We start from the raw sequence: 21,863 nt of genomic DNA, 5'->3' as shown, positions 1-21,863 counted from the left end.
TATATATTTTTTATTTAATATCAGATTTTCATTCAAAACCTAAAATTTTTACAATTTCCAGACTTTAATCAAAATTTAAATCTTAAATAAGTACACCATAAAATTTTAAATTTGAAGGATGATGAATCATTAATATACATTATTTGAAATTAAATACGGGTGAATGAAAAATGCTTGTTATAATATTTTTTGCATCGACTCTTGTGGATCTCGTAGGTTATTATTGTAAGAGTAACCAACACATCTACAACTACGATAGAGTGGGCAATGGCTGAGCTCATAAACAATCCTATGGTGATGGAGAAGGCGCAAAAGGAGTTATCTGAGGTTGTAGGATTAGACAACATTGTCAAAGAACACCACTTGCCCGAACTAAAAATATAATGTCTTAGGGGTTTATCCAATGCACTTTCGGGTAGCGGCTGCGGGTTTCTACGTCATAAAATATATATATATATATATAATGTCTTAACAAAATTCTATCCAAAAAAATAAATCATAATACTTAGTAAAGTTCACTTTGTTCAAAATATGTATATATATTGTTGGGATGGAAATAAGTGCTACTCCAATAAATCCTCGTACACTTATTCAAATGAGTCAACTCCCGAAGTGTAGTTATATTACAGTTATAATACCGACTTGTCAATTAAATAAATGAAATGATTTCAAAACAATCAATGACAAGTTATTTGTTTACCCGGTTCAGATATAAACGATCCTACTCCGGGGGATATCAATCCAGGAGACGCCCATTAATCAGTGCTGATTAAGAACAAAACACCCAAACCTCCTCCAACCCAAACTACAAAAAAATCACCTAGGAAATTCCCTTCACAGGCATAAGTTGTTACAAACGCGTACTAACAACTAACACATAGCTAGGCTGCTCAGAGTTCGAATGTTCCCTTGATCGGAACTCCGATCTCCCTTCAGTCACTGAACTTCTCCGACAGGATAATAAAGTAAATCACTCACTTAGTGTATGGAGATGGGAAGGGAAGTGATTGAGAGGATAAACACAATAATTCTCTCACTACACACTCTCTCAAAAACCACACACCCTTTTCTTCCCACTAATCTCAAGCTATGTTTTGCAACTACAACAGCCATGATTTGACAAGCAATAAATTCACTTTGATACAAACAAGGAATGGTGTTATATCTAATCAGTTCTGATCACAAAAGGACAAATTCGAGATGTCTATTTTGTCTTGAGCAACCACCATTCAAGGAAGGAACAAAAGGGCTGTTTGATTGGACTCTACCAGCAAGTTCCAGTGTTGCTGTTTTTAAGCCAACGACCATAGAGCAGAAAGTGGTTTTGTCACTATGCCAAAAATAGATGTTGGAGTTTGAGATCAACTTAACAATCTTCCCTTTTTTGGCATATGTGACCACACACACAATGCAGAAGATAATCTCCCACACTCAACAAATTAATCCCATAATCAAAAGCAATTTAAGGTTAGGTTACAGGCCATCAATCCAAATAAGGCTACATGCAGCCTATACAAAACAGAATTTTAAGACAACCAAAGTTCCAGCAAACACAGAACCAAAAACAACAACAGACATTTCCAATAGGCAGTAGCAGAAAATCAACAAAGACAACAGGCATGCAAAAGTAACTCCCCCTTTCTCCGGTGATGCAACATTCCCCCCTCTCTCCTGCATCTCTCCCCCTTGCGTGGATAGATGCCAAAAAAGGCTGGGAAGCTTAGAGAAAGTCAGATATCTCCTCATCGTCAGGACCTGAGGCAAATCTGGGGTGAAGGTGGAGAGCACGAATTATATTTTTCCGGTGTTCTACTAAAGTTGAACGAATTGAGACTTGTTCCTACAGTACTTCTAGGAGTAACCTACGTGCTTCCAGAAGCTGTCCCGAAGGATCAGCTGGAAGGGGCTCCTTGAAATCGTTGAAGAGTTTATGTAAGTTTGATCGTGGCTTGAAGAAGGTGGTTTGAATTGTGTCTTCCGAGGGTTCCGGCATAATGCCATTTTCTTTCAACAATAGGGTGATGAGAGCAGGGTATGGGAGGTTGGTCTTGTCAAACGACTTCCCACGAGCATACTTCACCATCCTTGAGATAACAATAAAACCAAAGTTGATGTCAGCACATAATTTATCAATGCAGAGGAGTAATTTACCCATTTTGTAGCCAATGTTTGTCCCGTTACTTGTGGGGAGAACATTCATCGCGCAAAAGCGAAAGAGGCATTGATACTTCATTGTTAGTTCTGTGGCGGCCAAGCCCGTTCGACCGAAATCATCGGATTTCCATGCAGACAATCGTAGTGCAACCTCTAATTTTGATTCTCTAATCAGGGCAGAAGGAGATTCTTCTGGATTGTCATTCGAGAGCTTCAGCAAATTGTTGATCACCTGGAGGCTAAGCTCAATCATCTTTCCTCAAACCGTAGTGAATGTCCAAATTATTTACATTTTTTTTTTCCTTTTTACCCATTTAAACAATTTATTCAATTATTATAAAAAATAAAGATTAAATTATAAAAGAATTATCAAATTCATATTATTTAAAAAGTCTTACTAAAACTAAAACTAGAGAATATTGTGAAATATTTGAATTAACTTTTGACTTATTTGTCTATCAGAAAGTCAATTTTAAGGTTTAGATTGATTTAAAGTGACTTGAATAAATATTAAGTTGACCTTTTAAATTTAATATATATTTTTGATATAATTATGGAATATGATATTTTTATTTTTTTTTAAAAAGAAATTATTAATATATGATGCGTAGACCAAATTAAAAAGATAAAAAGTAAACAGAAGTGAAGACTCTTGTTGAATGTGCGGAGGGATATTTGAGTTGTGCATAATAAAATCCAAATTTGAATAGTTTTTTTTATTAGATATAAATAAATAGTAATATAATATTTTTAATATAAAATTAATTTTTAGTGTATCATAAAAGTTAAAATATAAAATATAATTTGACATTTTTTAAAAAAAACTTTTTTTGTCAGCCCAATTTTTTATTTTTTTTATTTTTTAAAATCTTTAAAACAAGTATTAGGAGATTAGACTATAACTTCATTTTGGTATATATTTATTTGTAAATATATTTATTTCATTAAATCTGGCCGGACTAGGCCGGGTACAACCTGGACACAAAAATTTTCAAATCTATTTTTAAACATAAATATAATTTTTTTGTATCGAATTTGAATTGAATTTTCGAATTGTCTATTTTTTATTAGCTCTACATGTGCCGACACTAGAGGGCAACGGATAATGAAAATTTGGAACTTCTATGAAAATTTGACACGTGTTACATTTCAAAACTCAATCCTCAATTATTTGTGAGCCCTACGAGAGTGACATTTGAGGCAATAATAATGCATTGATATCAATATACAAAATTATTGAAGCAAGAACAAAATAATAAAAATAATAATATATAGTTGTATTTTGAGAATTGTATTCTAAATTAAAATTTATTTGATGCATTCTTTTGAGTGTAAAATATTAAGACTCTTAATGTATATGGTTATAGTTAGGAGGAAAAAATAAATTAGAATATACTCAATTTGTAGTTAAAATAATATTTTGAAAATAGATCGAAAGAAGCTCAAATTCTCCATAAAATATACTAACACATCTTTGTATAAATACAAAACTTAAATAGGTCATAAAAAACAACCATTAAATGTGTTTCATAAAAGATGATCTGACAGTGTGGGTTAAATTTATAACTATCGATATGATTTCCAGGTAATGAAGACTATGAATTTGTTCTTCTTAATATTTTTTTCCCATAGCGTATTTTTAAAAAAATTAAAATATTATACACACATTCATCATTTTTATATTTCTTTACACAATTTTTTATATCTCACGTATAAATAGTTAGTACAAACTTTCATCTTATATAATAATAATAATAATAATAATAATAAAGAAAAATAATTTAATATTTATATTATTTATAAATAAATTATCTAAAAGTAAACCATTAAATAATTGTAATCTTATTTAAACCAAAAATCTAAAAGTAATAATAATAATAATAATAATAATAATAATAATATATATATATATATATATAATCAAATTTAAATTTTGAAAGAACAAGCCAATAAACATCTTAGATATGTGAACAATTTTAGCCCACGTAGCATAAAGAAACTCCACACACCATATCATGCTTTTATTAAACGTGTTTACATAGGGTACCCATTCCAATGGTTGGAATTGACATTTGAATTTTTGACATGTGATTATGGCCAAAAGTTGGAGCAAAAATAAGTTACATACTTATCAGGAATTTAACCCCATGAGCTACTGTGTATAATAATTAAGAAAATAATAAAGCAATTAAATTTAATCTTATTCTATTAGCGTTGTTGGATTCGGATCTGCAAATTCATGGAGGGTTTGTGTTCTTCAAATCTATGACGCAACTCCTCCTGAGAGAACCGTTAGGGTTTCTACCGTTACTATCACGATGAGATATGAAAAGTAATGGATGTTGCGTCTAGACCTGGGATCACAACCCTATTTATATCCCTTATTATTAATTGGCCTCATCACCCAATTAATAAGTTATCGAGTTTCTGCACATAAGAGGCCCGCACTTATTAAATACATCTAAGCCTAATAAATTTATAGATTACTTAATATAGGCTTATTCTGACTGATAGCCCAAATAGTTACATTTAACCCACAATTGGATTTATAATCCAACAATCTCTCACTTGGGTAAATGTATACTGAATGACCTTATGAGCTCATGAAAAATGTTCTATCAAATCATTTAATGTATATTACTAATCTCATCTATAAATCACATCGATGCGGATCAAAGTGGCCGTCACTGCATTTATCGCAATGGGACCGATCAATGGTCACAACACTAATATAATCAAATATTCGATTAAGTGCGGATGCACAACATGAAAATTTCATGTAATGTGATCGTAACATGCCTATTTCCAACTGATCCATCTTAACTTTAATTCAGAACAACTGAAAACTGAATTAAAAATGAATACTAAACAGTGCATACTGAATACTGCAGTATAAAATAAAATAACCTTAATGTATTTGAACATTACTAATTAGCTCCCACTAAACCAAAGTATCGAAATATGGTTCCACTTTTCAAACGAGCAATATGCTCACTATAGAACTTATGTGGAAACCCTTTACTAATTAAGCGGATCCGTAATCGTGGAAGTTATATGAATATGTTCAATAACTAATTCATGATATGAAGTCATATAATTAAGCAAATGATGATTATTATTATCAAATAAGGTACTAGTTCTAACGAATTTTGAATTCTGGAAGAGACAAAACTCTATGTCCGAATGAACAATAATAACTGAATTTGTTCAAAATAGAGATCAAAATTAAATTTCGACTAAAGATGGTACCATAAAAAAAATGCCTCATCCAAATTCAATTAGTAACCAGTACTCAGTAATAATCTAAAATTGTCAATGACTTTAACTTGAACTTTCTTGTCGTCACCCAAATAGATGTATCTTTCAACATCAACTGATTTTCGAAAATAGAAATAATCTTGCATAGACACATTGATGTGTGTTGTTACACCAAAATCCACCCCCAGGTGTGTCTATGTACTGAAATTAAATTAATTTCATGAGCAAGACTAATAGGACAAACATGTCATCCGAAATGTCTAACTTAAGTGCCCTCAATTTAGTAGCAATAGTAGACATGTTCATGATGTACTCCATTATATTATGTTTGTCGTTATACTTTATGATAATGAGACTCTTAAGAAGAGTACGCATTTCTGCCTTATCGCTTTGGTAAAGCGTTTCTTAATTTCGACAAGGAATCCATATCATCATATATCGTACTCCTAAAAATTTATGGAGTGCTTTTCTTAAGGATTATCAAACTTATGTATTGGACCTATCCCACTTCTTAAATAATTACTTTTCATCTGCAATGTTTTTCGACATATGAGTGGGTTGGTTTAATCTTAATGTCAAGTCAAGATTCATGCAACCAAATGGATCATAATGAAGTTCAATAATAATGCATTCTCATCCCAAGACACTAAGTGCAACGTCAATGATCAATTTTTGGATCAATAACATTGATTGCTAGCAGTCATCTTGTTGCAATAATCATATACGGACAATAAGTAATGTCAAACAACAACCAATCTTTGGACCTAGTTGGGTTGTAAGCATTGTTGTATCCCTTTGATTTATTATTCACATAAGTTAAATCCATATAATCGTCCCATACATACTATCGCAGATGTATATTTCATTCTGTCAATTACCGACTGTCTTTGGGCCGAAGAATAATCACATGAATTAAAATACACATAAACACTTACGTTATCAAGAAAAAATCTTATATAAGAGAGGTTATTTTGGCAACGTCAAATACTTGATCTTCACCGTCAAAACGCAGCATGCATTATTAATGAATTTATAATTTTCTTAAACTAAATTATAATCAAAATCACGTTCGATGTATACGAGTCTGATTCCATAAAAAAAATAAAGAATGCTTATTAGCAACTGAATGCACATGTCTATAAGCTACTGAATGTTCCGTATGTGAATTTATAAAATAAACTAGCATCTTATCACAAATTATCGAGCACCATCAGCAAATATCGTTGGACAAATTACTGACTCACTAGTGATAAACTTATTTTGACAATCGAATGTTGACAATACAGTAGTGTGTCAAACAACACCCTATCTTTGACAGATCTATTATTCACACACAAATAACCAAATTATCATCGCCATATTCAATATCACCAAATTACTTAATCACTGACCTGCCTTTGGGTCAATCATGAGCCTTATAAGTCACACAAAATATTCTAATATATAAATAAAATGATCTACACAGCAGATGTTGCTTTGGCAACATAACTGTTTTAACCAATTCATAAAATATATCATATTATTTATTGCTAATTAAATTCACCTTAAATAAATCATATATGCATGTCCAATACATATTAAAACTATAACAATAGTAATTAATTTCTAGACTCATTAAAATAATTTAGTAGTCCAAGAAAGTACTAGATGCAGCGGAATTACACAGACAAAAATATGTCACCCAAAGAGATTATAAATTAATACACCAAATAATTATAGTCGAATTTGAACAAACGCATGTTGTCAAAAATATATGCTACTGTATCTCAAATTTAATTAGATCATTAAATAGATTAGAATGAATTCACAATTATGTTTATAAACCAACTGATTAAATCATAACACTATATTGATACAAAATATCAAATAAATTGATGGCATGATTCCATAAACTGATCCATAAATTGCAAATGCACAGTCATAATTGCATATAAATATTCACAATTATATATTGCCAAATTGCAAATATGACCAAAATTAAATAAATATGGTCAAATAATCTCTGAATTTCCTAAATAATAATTATTGGAGCAAAATATTTTTCAAATTTACAAATATTTGAGGATACTCAATTAGCACAAAAATAAAGATACATAAAAATATTCATTTGGAAATAATTTATTAAAAATAAGTACAGGTATGTATATATACCCCTGAACTGCATACAGATGCAAACCACATATTACATCACTCCAAGCTAACTTAATAGATGATAATCTCGAAAATTCATTTAAGATCAATACCCAATACGGGCATCATGGCTCTGATACCATGTTACGACGGGATCCAGGGTTTCAACTTAAAATTAATTGGTTGTAAGTGGAGTAGCCCTTCACCCCTTATAAGGCAGGAGAATCCCAACATTACATCCAATGTGGGATACTTAACATTTCTCCACAATCGGTACATGTAACATGTTAGAAATTAAATTGAACAACTATGACAGGACAACCAAAGAAAAACGCAACTGGAAGCATATTGCGAATTGTAACAAATTCGGTCCGGCAATATCCTAAATTAATCAATTGTTATACAAAATTCATGCAAACACCAAATATCGATCAATATTGCAATATATATATATATACAGAAATCATTATCCGCATCGATTGCAAACACTCTACGGATCTTGCCAATCTTATAGATTAATAAATAAATAAACAAAAATATGTATATTTGCAGAATTGATTTGTTGAAATAAATCAATAAACAATTGTCATGGATTTCAACTATAGAAATAATACATCCATACATATATATTGGATGAATTGGAATTCAACCGACTTGTTTAATTAAAATTAATGACTTGATTCGATCAAAATTAATGAATTTGAATTCAACCGATTTCAAAACAGATTTTTTTTTTTTTTTTTTTTATTCCGATCAATTACATTGATCGATCAAATAAAATATCTCAATAATTCAACACGGAAAAGGATTTGATACCAATTGTTGAAACTTATCGGGAATTTAACCCTAAGCTCAGGATCTACCGTATTATAATAATTGAGAAGATAATAAAGCAATAAAATCTAACCTTATTCCATTAGCGTTGTTGGATTCGGATCTGCAAATTAACGGAGGGTTTGTGTTCTTCAAGTCTATGACGCAACCCCTCCGGAGAGAATCGCTAGGGTTTCTACAGTTACTATCACAATGAGATATAGAAAGTAAGGGATGTTGCGTCTAGACCTGGGATCACAACCTTATTTATATCCCTTATTATTAATTGGCCTCATCACCCAATTAATAAGTTACCGGGTTTCTGCACATAAGAGGCTCGCACTTACTAAATACATCTAAACCTAATAAATTTATAGATCACTTAATATAGGTTTAATATGACTGATAACCCAAATAGTTACATTTAACCCACAATTGGATTTATAATCCAACAAAATAAGGTTGTCAAACTATACAATAAATGTTCGTACAATTATCACAAAACATGAAAATTACGAGTCGTATGGAGAAAAATTCTCCCTAAATAGAACTCTTTCAACGCGTCGTATATTATACGACACATTAATGCAAATTTTTAGATAATATAATTGTGATAGTTTTTTTTATAATTTTATCTTTACTTCTTCTTTTCTGTAATGATTTTATAAATTATATTTAAACACACAAAATCGAAAAAATTGTAAACATTTTGGACATTCTAAATTAGAAATAATAGTAAAAAAATTAGAGATAAAATTAGTATAATTTTATTTTGATATATTTACTTTGTTGAATAGCCCTCTTACACTCTTCGCAAGAATGAGGTGAGGAAGTCCATTCGACGAGTATACGAGAATGGAAAGGCAGTTCATGTGGAAATTAGTTCGATAGCATTTCAAACTGAGATTAATGTAATAACAAATTTTTTGTGGGGTGGATTGCTTCGACGAGAAGATGAGGAAATAATTGGAAAGAAATTTCGCGCGATTATCCTTAAGCTTAGTGCTTTGTTCGAAGGCCAAGTATTACAGACAACTTTCCATTTCTTGAAAGATTCGACATTCAAGGAATACAAAGAGAGACGAAGAGGTATTTGCAGCAGTTGGATAATATTTTTGTCGAAATCATTGCAAAGTATAAGAAGAAGTTGTCGAGAGGTGTCGTGGAAGAATCTGTAAGTGACACACGACTCAAAGGGTCTCATTTAAGGGTCACGCACTATTTTTTTTTAAAAAAATTCATTTCAAAATTATCAAATCAAATATTACCTCCGTCCGGCTTTAAGGGTCTCATTTACTTTTTTCATGTTGATCTTTAAATATTAATTATTATATCAAAACGTACAAAATTACAAAAGTACTTCAATTAGTGTCTTATAATACTAATAAAATATCATTCGTACAAAAAATTATACAAATATAAGGATATTTTAAATGTTTAGTACAATGACGCAAAAGATAAATGTGACTCTTAGAGGCGGACGGAGGGAGTATATATCTTTTATTTAATATCATATTTTCATTCAAAACCTAAAATTTTTACAATTTCCAGACTTTAATCAAAATTCAAATCTTAAATAAGTACACCATAAAATTTTAAATTTGAAGGATGATGAATCATTAATATACCTTATTTAAAATTAAATATGGGTGAATGAAAAATGCTTGTTATAATATTTTTTGCATAGACTCTTGTGGATTGTGTAGGATATTATTGTAGGAGGAACCAACACATTGACAACTACGATAGAGTGAGCAATGACAGAGCTCATAAACAATCCTATGGTGATGGAGAAGGCGCAAAAGGAGTTATCCGAGGTTGTAGGATTAGACAACATTGTTGAAGAACACCACTTGCCCGAACTAAAAATATAATGTCTTAGAGGTTTACTCAGTGCATACTTTCGAGTAGAAGCTGCAGGTTTCTACGTCATAAAAAATATATATATATATATAATGTCTTAATAAAATTCTATCTAAAAAAATAGATCATAATACTTAGTAAAGTTCACTTTGTTCAAAATATGTGTATATATATATATATATATGGAAGGCCCATTCCTAAAAAGGGCATTTTTCAAATATTTATATAGAAATATTTTAGCTTATATTGAGCTCATTAAAACATTCATTTGAATATAAAATTGTTCACAGCCCCAATCTATAAGATTTCTTAAATTAATAGACTGTCTGTAACTTTTTAAATTAATTATTCCATCAATATTTCAATTACAAAGATTCATTCTTCTATATTTGTTCTTTAGTTCGATTTATTCTTTAGATTAAGTAGTTGATTTTTTTTCCCTATACTTTAGATTAGATAGTTAATGGTTCTCTGTTTAATACAATCTCATTGTTAATTTACACAACTCATATATTCTTCTAAAATCTAACATGTATAGTCGACACTGATCAGATCATACATCTAGGAGATTTTAATCAAGAAGATATCCAATAAACTTATTACTAGACATGCAAGGACATTACAATCCAAAAAAACATCCTTTTTGGATAGCCATGCATAAGAAACTAACGATCAAATTGCAGTTAAAATACTAATGGAGTATCTATCTAGCTGACAGTAAATATGTTCATATATTGAATTTCCTATCGATTGGAACACCAAATTGAAAATGATATATTTCTGACATGTATATTTATTTTTGAGGAATTTTATTTTTTTTGGATAAATTGTGTTTGCTTATTAAATTTTAATTTAAATCTATAAAATATGTTTATATAAATTTTATTATCTAGGGTTTGTTTCTTAACTCCAAACCCTAAGTTTCTACTACAGTTTGAACTCTATGTTTCTACATCCTTTCAATTAGCAATATTGTCCTATAAAAGTCATTTTGGCGCAGAAGATATTGTGTCAAGTTAGTGTCAAATTTAGTATATTGGTGATAACTTGAATTTGTGGTTTGTAATTTATACAAGTTCACAGGGAATTTATATTCGAAAATCAGTGAGTGAAGGTTTATAGAAAAGCGATTAGATATAGTAAATTTTGTGATTGTAGACCCTGAGTAGTTATCATAATTATTTTTACTCTTTTTACTAGTGAGTTTCCAGGTCGAACACAAGGATTTTAAATCATGAATTTCAAAAGGTGAAGATCTTAAAAAAAAAAAAACGATGAAAACTTTAGGAAAGTATCCGCTTTGCAGCGGATCAAAACTTTTAGCCTATTGGAAGCGGTAAATAAAGCGGTAAAAGGGGATGAGCGGAAGCGAGCAAAGCGAGGGCGTAAAATAAAGTGCCAGTGGTAACCAGATGATCGGGACATGAGCGGAAGTGGAGACCGAGTGACCGGAACATGGATGATTAGCGATTACCCAGTGAACGGGACATGAGCGAATGGAAAAATTGTTATATATATATATATATATAGGTAAGTGACAGAGAGTGCAGGGGAGGTGTTGTGTCTGACTTGTGCGTTACTAAATGGATAGATTCTCCTGAATATAATGAGCGAATGGTCTAAAGCGTTTTAACGAAAATATATGTATATTACGGAAACGGTTAGAAATAGATGATGTAATTATATAAACTGAAATGTAAAGAATTCATAACACTGGAATTTGACCTTAAGGGATTTACAACAAGACTTCAATGACACCCAGAATCGGAATATTATAAGAAAGAAACCCTACTATCACCAGGAATATCTGTGACCTAATAGACCACCGTGACCTAATAGACCACCGTCTATGCCCCATTAATTATCCTAACTTCTGCCTCATTAGTGGCTTTACCCTTCTGTTACCTCTTTTTAATCAAAATTGAATTCAGAACAGTAGTTGAGCAGGTCGACAAGGCTCCCGCGTACTTAACTATATTGAACTACCTTGAAACTACTTTTGGTGCAAAACAAGGCTCAGATTAATCAATTATTCTCATGCTCTATACCAGTGAAATGAAGTTCTTTAAATTCAAAGTTTATATAAGTATGGATAAAGTGCGGAGGAAATGAGGATGAAGAATTGAATGATATTTCATTAATTACTACTAAAACTGGAAAGACTAGAACTACAAAGCTTTACAAGCAATAATCTAATCTAAGAAAGCGGTAAAGACTTGGCCAAGGGAGGAGGAAAATCCCTACTCCCTTGGCCATTCCTGTGGAGAACTCCCTTACAGGGTGGAGCTCTCGGAGACAAAAAGATGATTGAACTGCAGAAAGTAATTGCTAAAAGTACTCCAAAAATCGAAGTTATTTACATAGAGATATCTGACCCTATTTATAGTAGGTGAATTGGGACGGTTGCAAGCAGTTGCTGGGCGGTTCCAACCGCTGGGCAGTTAGGCGGTTGCTGGTAGTTATTCTGTTGAAGTAGTTGCTGGTCATAACTCCCAGGGTGCCCACTTCGCTTGCATTGAATTGTAAAGGCTCAGATCTTCCTCGCTTGCTGGAGAGCTGGAGGGCATCAGCGCAGCTAGGCTCGCTTATGCTGGCTGGAAATGAAATGGCTGAACCGCTGCAGTTGGAACACTTAGTCGAAATCTGGTGACATTCTGCAGCGGTGGGTGTTTGGGCTGCCGCTTGCAAGCTGGAGGGGCTATCGCTTGTGAGCGGTGGAAGCTATCGCTTACCTCTCGTGCTTTAGTCTTTTTCAGTAGATATTCTGGGCGCTTGCGAGCGGAGAAGGCTATCGCTTGTAGCGCATGCCTTAGCTTTTCTGGCACCAGACTACCGCTTAAAAAGGGCAAAAATCATTAATAATTTCAACAACGAAATCTGGATCATGCCAAGTGATATAGATCAATAATGTATACCATTAACAGGTTATTATGATGATTTTTATACAGAAATTCGAGTAATACACAGTTTTGTCAAACTAAGAATATGTTCATATTTGGAGTAATCAATTGGCACTATTTTCTACTCTACGACTTTAATTGGCGCCAAAAGCCATACCAATTTAGTGTTTTGACACTAACTTGGCATGATATCTTTCGCGCCAAAATGACTTTTATAAGAATAATACTTTCTTGCCTATTTATTCCTATTAACGATATATACAGGAAGAACGCGAGGCAATCATTCGAAGAAGGGATACTTCCGATTCTTACATAACTTGGGATGAGTACAAGTCCATGAAATTCACATTGTGTAACATTTAATAGTAGTAATTTCTAGTATGTAGCAAAAAAAAGAAAAAACACCTAATCCAAAATAATGGTTGTGTTTCTTTAAGGTCTAATTTTGGTAAATTTTTGAAAACTATTACATTAAATACTTATTTTTTAATTCATATACTATAAAATAAAAAAAAAATCAAAATTTCATTCAAAACATAACGTCGAATATTTATCTATATTGCCACAAATATCTACTTTTATTCAAGTTTTAACTATTTTCTAAACTCTTCAAAAATCATAAACATTTATATCACTTCAAATACTGTTTCAATTCAAAATTCTATTATTTCCAAATCCAAATTTTAAAGAAATACACATGTTTCGACCATATGGATTGTCTTAACAATCTGAATCTTATGCTGAATATATTACAAAAAATTCAAAAGTGCTTAAATATATGGTTCAATAAATTTTAATGTTGTTCAATAATATATTCCTATATACTATTATGTAGTCACTGTAAGATCAAAATTTAAGCAATTAATAACTAAGAATGTATTAAATTATAAAGTGCCCATATTGTTCAATAAAGTGTTGATATTTTTCTCTTCAACTAGTTTTAACTATTTGCAAAATTTACAACAACATTTATTTGCAGGTTTTCAATGAAACAGTCAGACTGGCAAATATAGCTCCCGGAATTTTCAGAAAAGCAACAAAAGATATCAAATTCAAAGGATATTGTCATTTCTACATTATTCTTACTATATATCAATATAATACTAATATACTTTAAATCACGTGCAAAAAGTAAATAGATACTTATTTAAGGGACGAAGGGAATACTTTTTTACTCATATATATAAACTTTTGTTTTATTATATCTCATCTACATAATTGATGTACTTTCTTTGTCCACTTTTAATATGTATACTTCCTCAGTTCCATTGAAAATGTGATTTATTTTTTATACGCATATTTTTTAATATTAGTATTATATAGGATTATAGTAAAAAAGACAAAAATATCCTTATTAGTATTGTGTAATATAAAAGTAATGACATTTATGTAATATATTATATGTTGAAAGTGTATTTATTATGATATGTAAGTAGTAAATTACTAAATTAGAAAATAAGAACTTTGTTTTTAGACGGACGAAAATGAAAAATTGTAACATTTGAATGGGACAGAGGGAGTATATTTTTATTTTCGTCCGTTAAATTGAAAAGTTCACATTTTTTTTAATAACGGTGAGTTTTTAAAGCATTTTTATTATTTATGAGTTTTGTTCGTAGAAAATATTAAATTAAATATTTATTTTTATATATTTTATTAAAAACTAATAAATATTTAAAATATCATATCAATAATTATATACATCATATTAAATAATTATTCACTTTAAATGTTTATAATGCAAAACTCAAATTTGCGCCATCATTTATTAATAGTTTTTTTTTTTTTAAAAAAAAAAAATCATATTGGATAAAAATATTACATAAGAAAAATATTTACTCAAAATATCACATTTAATATTTATTAATGTCACTTCAAACTAATTTTTATTTAATTTCTTTTAATTTTAAATCAACCCAAACTCGAACAATTTCAAAAGATATCTCAACTCAGCACAAATTCGACTTTGACAATTTGAAGTGATAAACATCTTGAAACAAAATTTCAATATATTTCAATATTATGCATCCTTCCTCCTAGTTACTTTTTCTAGTTTTAGTTTTACCATGGGTTCTTAATTAGATAATATAATTTTGATATTTTTATTTTTATTTTTTTTTTATCTTTACTTTTTGTTTATAATGATTTGTAAACTGCATATTAACAGGTTAAAGGAAAAATTATAAAAACTTTGGACATTCTAAACTAGAAATAATACTAAAAGATTTGAAATAAAATTAGTATATATTTGTTTCTATATATTTACTTCTATTAACTTTGTCGAATAGCTCTCTTACACTCTTCGCAAGAACGAGGTGAGGAAGTCCATTCGACGAGTATACGAAAATGGGAAGATCTCAAACTGAGATTAAAGTCATAACCAATATGCTTTGGGGTGGATTGCTTCACGGAAACGATGAGGAAATAATTGGAAAGAAATTTTGCGCGATCATCCCTAAGCTTGGTGATGTGTTCGGAAGGCCAAATATTTCAGACTTCTATCCATTTTTTGCAAGATTCGACATTCAAGGAATAAAGAGAGAGACGGAGAGATATATGAGACAGTTGGATAATATAGTTGTCGAAGTCATTGCAAAGTATAAGAAGTTGTCGAGAGGTGTCATGGAAGAAGGGAAGAAAGACTTTCTTCAAATCTTGTTAGAGTTAAAGGAGAAAGATGAAGATTCGATAAGTGACACAAAACTCAAGGCCTTGTTGTTGGTATGCTTCACTTCATTTTTTGAACCCCCAAAAAATATTTCCTTGAGGTTTTATTTCGTTTTTACACTATTTGTCAATTTTTTTTCTTTTCGAATTAAAATCATCAAATCATACATATATTTTTTAAATTTTAACATATTACACAAATATTTACTATTTCATTCGAAACATTACATCAAACACTATTTCAATTCATAATTTTACTATTCTCGGGCTTCAAACTAAAGTCCAAACTTCAAAGAAACACGCGCTAATTAAATTAACAAGATCGAGAAATCTTTATACCATATTTGATTTTAAATACGATTCCGGTGCACAAATGATGTTCGTTATAATTTATTTGCATTAATTGACTCTGAATTGTGTAGGATATAGTTACAGCAGGAACTGACACATCTACAACTATGATAGAGTGGGCAATGGCGGAGCTTATGAACAACCCTATAGTTATGGAGAAGGCGCAAAAGGAGTTGACCGAGGTTGTAGGATTAGACAATATTGTCGAAGAGCACCACTTGCCCAAACTAAAGTACTTAGATGCCGTTCTCAAAGAAACATTACGCCTACATCCGGCAGCACCCTTTTTGGTCCCAAGATCTCCATCCCAATCTTCCATAGTCGGGGGATATACCATCCCGAAGGACACCATGGTTCTCATAAATGTTGCCTACATCCAAAAGGATCCTCGTTTTTGGGATAGTCCACGAGAGTTCAAGCCTGAGAGATTTCTAGGCAGCGAATGTGATTTTAGTGGTAATAATTTTCATTATCTTCCATTTGGATCAGGGAGACGGGTGTGCGCTGGCCTACCCTTGGCAGAGAAAATGCTAATGTATTTTCTAGCTTCACTTGTGCATTCTTTTGACTGGAAATTACCGAATGATCAGAAACTTGATATGTCGGAGGCATTTGGGATAGTTTTGAGGAAAAGATTTCCCCTCGTTGCCATCCCTAATCCTAGATTGTTCGATTCAAAGTTACATATGTAATTGTATGTCTTTCAAATGAATTATGAATTTTATTTTATTTTATTTTTCAGTTTCATTACTTTGTGTATATACTGTTGAACATAATATATATATATATATGTTTTCGATTAAGTTAGTGTTGTCATCAGAAAATTTCAATCGGCGGCCTACTAAGATGTTGGGCTAGCTAGATGAAATGACAAGTAGGGTTCCCTAGCTAACTCAAGAAAATTTTATGGACGAGCTCTTGGGCAGGGCTAAGCAAAGACAGCTATTGATGAGGTGCAATTTCGTATTACTTCAAACTGTAGAAAAGATAAGGATATATCGTAATTTTGGAGGACCGAAAAATATACTAAAAAAGTATGCAAAAATTAAAAGGTAAATTGTGACACTTGCAAAATATATTTTGCTAGAGTGACAATAGTGATAATTAGGCATAAATACAAGATAATATTTTACAATTTTTCCGTTTTATTTTTAACAAAAATCAAGATAGAAGATATTGAATTTATATGTATACAATCTTATAATTATATATGTAACTATATATTTTGCAAAAAAAAAAAAACATCACATCAAACAAATATTTTATTCATAAAATCAAAATATAATTTTATATTTTTATAATTTTATAAATTATAAAATGAATAAATAAAACCGTACATTAAGAACTCACGTTCAACGAAACATAAATAAAGTAAAGGAAACTGAAAATTCATTAGAACGACATAAATCTACATATATAAGTTTGAATCGAACAACCTCGGATTAGGGATGGCAACAAGGGGAACACTTTTCTTCAAAACTATCCCGTATGCCTCCGACATATCAAGTTTCTGGTCATTCGGTAATTTCCAATCAAAAGAATGCACAAGTGAAGCTACCAAATACATTAGCATTCTCTCCGCCAAGGGTAGGCCAACGCATATCCTTCTCCCCGATCCAAATGGAAGATAATGAAAATTATTACCACCAAAATCACATTCGCTGCCTAGAAATCTCTCAGGCTTGAACTCTCGTGGACTATCCCAAAAACGAGGATCCTTTTGGATGTAGGCAACATTTATGAGAACCATGGTGTCCTTCGGGATGGTGTATCCCCCGACTATGGAAGATTGGGATGGAGATCTTGGGACCAAAAAGGGTGCTGCCGGATGTAGGCGTAATGTTTCTTTGAGAACGGCATCTAAGTACTTTAGTTTTGGCAAGTGGTGCTCTTCGACAATATTGTCTAATCCTACAACCTCGGTCAACTCCTTTTGCGCCTTCTCCATAACTATAGGGTTGTTCATAAGCTCCGCCATTGCCCACTCTATCATAGTTGTAGATGTGTCGGTTCCTGCTGCAACGATATCCTACATGATCCACAAGAGTCAACGCAACAAAATATTATAACAAATATTATTTACACGCACCCAAATCATATTTAAAATCAAATATGGTATATATGAATGATTCTTGGTCTTGTTAATTTAAGGGGGTGTTTCTCTAAGGTTTGAACTTGAGTTTGACGCTCAAGAATAGTAAAATTTTGAATTGAATTTCTCCTTCCGTCATCTAATTGTATATTTATTTGACCAGCACAAGTTTTAATAAAAATAGATAATAATTGTTATTTTTTTATAGTAAAAATAATAAAAATTGTGTAATAATTTTTTACTTAAAAAAGAACGAGAATATTTTTTTATAAGAACAGAGAAAAATGAGCATAGATTTAAAGGACGAAAAATGTAGTTTTTAATGTAATGCATATTTTTTATTTAATACATTACACAAAAAAAATATTTCATTCAAAATTGATAAATATTTTATTTAAAAAATTGATAAATAGTGCAAGAACAAAAACCAAATCTTAAAGAAAGTCTTCTTTTTTTTCTTTTTTTTTTTTCAAAACATGAAGTGATGAAGCATACCACCAACAAGGCTTTGAGTTGTGTGTCATGTATCAAATTTTCGTCTTTCTCCTTTAACTCTAACAAGATTTGAAGAAAGTCTTTCTCTCCTTCAACCGGGACACCTCTCGATAACTTCTTCTTATACTTTGCAATGATTTCGACAACAATATTATCCAACTGCCGCGAATAGATCTCCGTCTCTCTTTGTATTCCTTGAATGTCGAATCTTGCAAGAAAGGGATAGAAGTCTGAAATATTTGGCCTTCCTATCACACCACTAAGCTTAGGGGTGATCGCGCAAAATTTCTTTCCAATTATTATATCCTCGTTGTCTCCTTGAAGCAACCCACCCCAAAGCATATTCATTATTACATTAGTCGCAGTTTGAGATGCTAGCAAATTAATTTCTACGGCTGCCTTTCCATTCTCGTATACTCGTCGTATGGACTTCTTCACCTCGGTCTTGCGAAGAGTGTAAGAGAGCTATTTGACAAAGTAAATAGAAGTAAATATATATGAACAAACAATTAATACACTAATTTTTTTGCTGTTAGTTTTAATTTAGAATCACTACAAGAAAATATCAATTTTGTAATGAGATTTTTTCGTTCCTAAATTCACGTTTTTTATTACTAATGACAATAGAGACCGAATTAAGATAAAATTAAATTAGCTACGTGAAATTTAGGGATATAATTCCGTTACAAATATACTATTTTTTTTTAGTGAATGTCCAAATTATTTACAATTTTTTTTCCCTTTTTACCCGTTTAAACACAATTTATTCAATTATTATAAAAAAAAATATTAAATCATAAAAGAATTATCAAAGTCATATTATTTAAAAAATCTTACTAAAACTAAAACTAGAGAATATTGTGAAATATTGAATTAACTTTTGACTTATTATTTGTTTATCAGTTCAAATTGTCAAAGTCAATTTTAGGTTTAGGTTGATTTAAAGTGACGTGAATAAATATTAAGTTGACCTTTTAAATTTAATATATATTTTTGATATAACTATCGAATATGATATTTTTCTTTTTCTTAAAAAAAAAAGGAAATTATTAATATATGATGTGCAGACCAAATTAAAAAGATAAAAAGTAAACAGAATTGAAGACTTTTGTTGGATGTGTGGAGGGATATTTGAGTTATGCATAATAAAATCTAAATTTGAATAGTGTTTTTATTAGATATAAATAAATAGTAATATAATATTTTTAATATAAAATTAATTCTTAGTGTATTATAAAAGTTAAAATATAAAAATATAATTTGACATTTTTTGAGAAAAGCTTTTTTTGTTAGCCCAATTTTTTATTTTTTTATTTTTTAAAAAATTTAAAACAAATATTAGGAGATTAGACTATAACTTCATTTTTGGTATATCTTTATTTGTTAATATATTTATTTCATTAAATCGGGCCGGACTAGGCCGAGTACAGCCTGGACACAGAAATTTTCAAACTTATTTTTTAAACTGAAACACAATTTTTTCGTATCGAATTTGAATTAAATTTTCGAACTATGTCTATTTTTCATTAGCTCTACTCGTCCCGGACACTAGAGGGCAACAGAGAATGAAAATTTGGGACTTTTATGAAAATATGAAACGTGTTACATTTCAAAACTCAACCCTCAATTATTTGTGAGCCCTACAAGAGTGAGATTTGAGGCAATAATAATACATTAATATCAATATACACAATTATTGAAGCAAGAACAAAAAAAATAAAAATAATAATATATAGTTGTATTTTGAGAATTGTATTCTAAGTTAAAATTTATTTGATGTATTCTTTGAGTGTAAAATATTAAGACTATTAATGTGTGTGGTTATATTTAGGAGGAAAAAATAAATTAGAATATACTTAGATTCCTAGTTAAAATAATATCTTGAAAATAGATCGAAACAAGCTCAAATTCTCCATAAAATATATTAACACATCTTTGTATAAATTCAAAACTTAAATACGTCCTAAAAAACAATCCTTAAATGTGTCCCGTAAAAGATGATCTGACAGTGTGGGGTGAATTTATAACTATCGATATGATTTCTAGGTAATTGAAGACTATGAATTTGTTCTTCTTCATATTTTTTCCCATAGTATATTCCCAAAAAAATTAAAATACTATATACGCATTCATTATTTTTATATTCCTTACACAATTTTCTATATGTCACATATAAATAGTTAGTACGGACTTTCATCTTATATAATAATAATAATAATAAAGAAAATAAAAAAAAAAAAAAAACCTCAAGGCTTCTATTGGTCATCATCTCCCGGACGAATACTTTTCGCATTGCTCGCCACTCGGAGTTGTTGGGAGACCAAACAATATCCTTTCCGCCGTAAGAGGCAGCAAAGGCCGCGACAGTCACATCCCGGTTGGCGAAAACAGCGTCATGATCCCGGACAACCTCCTTCACGAGGGCCGGTGAGTTAATCACGACACAAAGTTTGTTGCCAAGACGGACTTTGAAGATTTCGCCGTACTTGGTCGCAAGATTGGAGAATGTGCTGAGCATATTGCTCCCAACGAACGGGAGATAGCCGAGGATCGGCACACCCCATGGCCCTGGTGGGGATTTTGCTGCAGATTTGGACAGCAATTTGAAGTACGAAATCGAAGATATTACTACAAGAATTGAAACTAGAGCAAGAATTGCTTGAGAGATCAATTGATCCATTTTTGTCTAATTTAAGTTTTGAGTTATGCAAATTGAACCATGCATAAGTGTCTATTTAAAGGCTAGAACAATGTTCTGGTTTCATAAAACAAAAAAAGTTAATGTTGACTTTACTCATGTTTGTTTTCTTGACCAAAATTTTATCAGACACAGTTCTCAATATATAGATATAATATATATTATATTTATTTATAAAAAATCAGTATTCAATATACAATACTATTTTTTATATTATTTACATAATTTTCATACCTCATATATTAAGAAAAAATAAAAATCAAACTAAAATACTAAACAAATAACGCAGTTTTATTTTTAAAAGATATTCAATCAAATATTTATGTCCTCTAACGTCATATGAAATACTTTCTCATTCTCTTAACAATCTATCAATTTTTTCATTTTGATATGTAATATGACAAAGTATTCATTTTATTTTTTTAAAGTAATTGTACTATTT

At 30.6% G+C, this 21,863-nt stretch overlaps 1 protein-coding gene and 1 pseudogene across 2 annotated transcripts in view; one reads left to right on the top strand and one right to left on the bottom strand.

Annotated features, from left to right (window-relative positions):
• The window catches only part of LOC127250737 (cytochrome P450 76C2-like), a 33,051-nt pseudogene extending 16,208 nt beyond the window's left edge, over positions 1-16,843 (top strand).
• The window catches only part of LOC127250732 (labd-13Z-ene-9,15,16-triol synthase, chloroplastic-like), a 30,782-nt gene extending 9,276 nt beyond the window's left edge, over positions 1-21,506 (bottom strand). Inside the window, exons 1-3 of one of the 2 annotated variants that reach the window (XM_051274156.1) lie at positions 20,969-21,506; positions 18,724-19,188; positions 17,504-18,165 (exon numbers count right to left, since the gene is read on the bottom strand). In XM_051274156.1, coding sequence (XP_051130113.1) covers positions 17,545-18,165; positions 18,724-19,188; positions 20,969-21,403 — 1,521 coding nt within the window. In that variant the 5' untranslated portion in view covers positions 21,404-21,506 and the 3' untranslated portion in view covers positions 17,504-17,544. Of the gene's footprint in view, positions 1-17,503; positions 18,166-18,723; positions 19,189-20,968 lie in introns of those variants that run through there. The other variant, XM_051274155.1, reaches the window with a different exon arrangement.
• Between the last annotated feature and the right edge of the window lie 357 nt (positions 21,507-21,863).

Source organism: Andrographis paniculata, unplaced genomic scaffold (assembly GCF_009805555.1).
Source record: "Andrographis paniculata isolate CXL003 unplaced genomic scaffold, ASM980555v1 Contig37END, whole genome shotgun sequence".
Classification (NCBI taxonomy): domain Eukaryota; kingdom Viridiplantae; phylum Streptophyta; class Magnoliopsida; order Lamiales; family Acanthaceae; genus Andrographis; species Andrographis paniculata.
The sequence above is the reverse complement of the archived record's forward strand: the minus strand, read 5'-3'. Positions and strand labels throughout refer to the sequence as shown.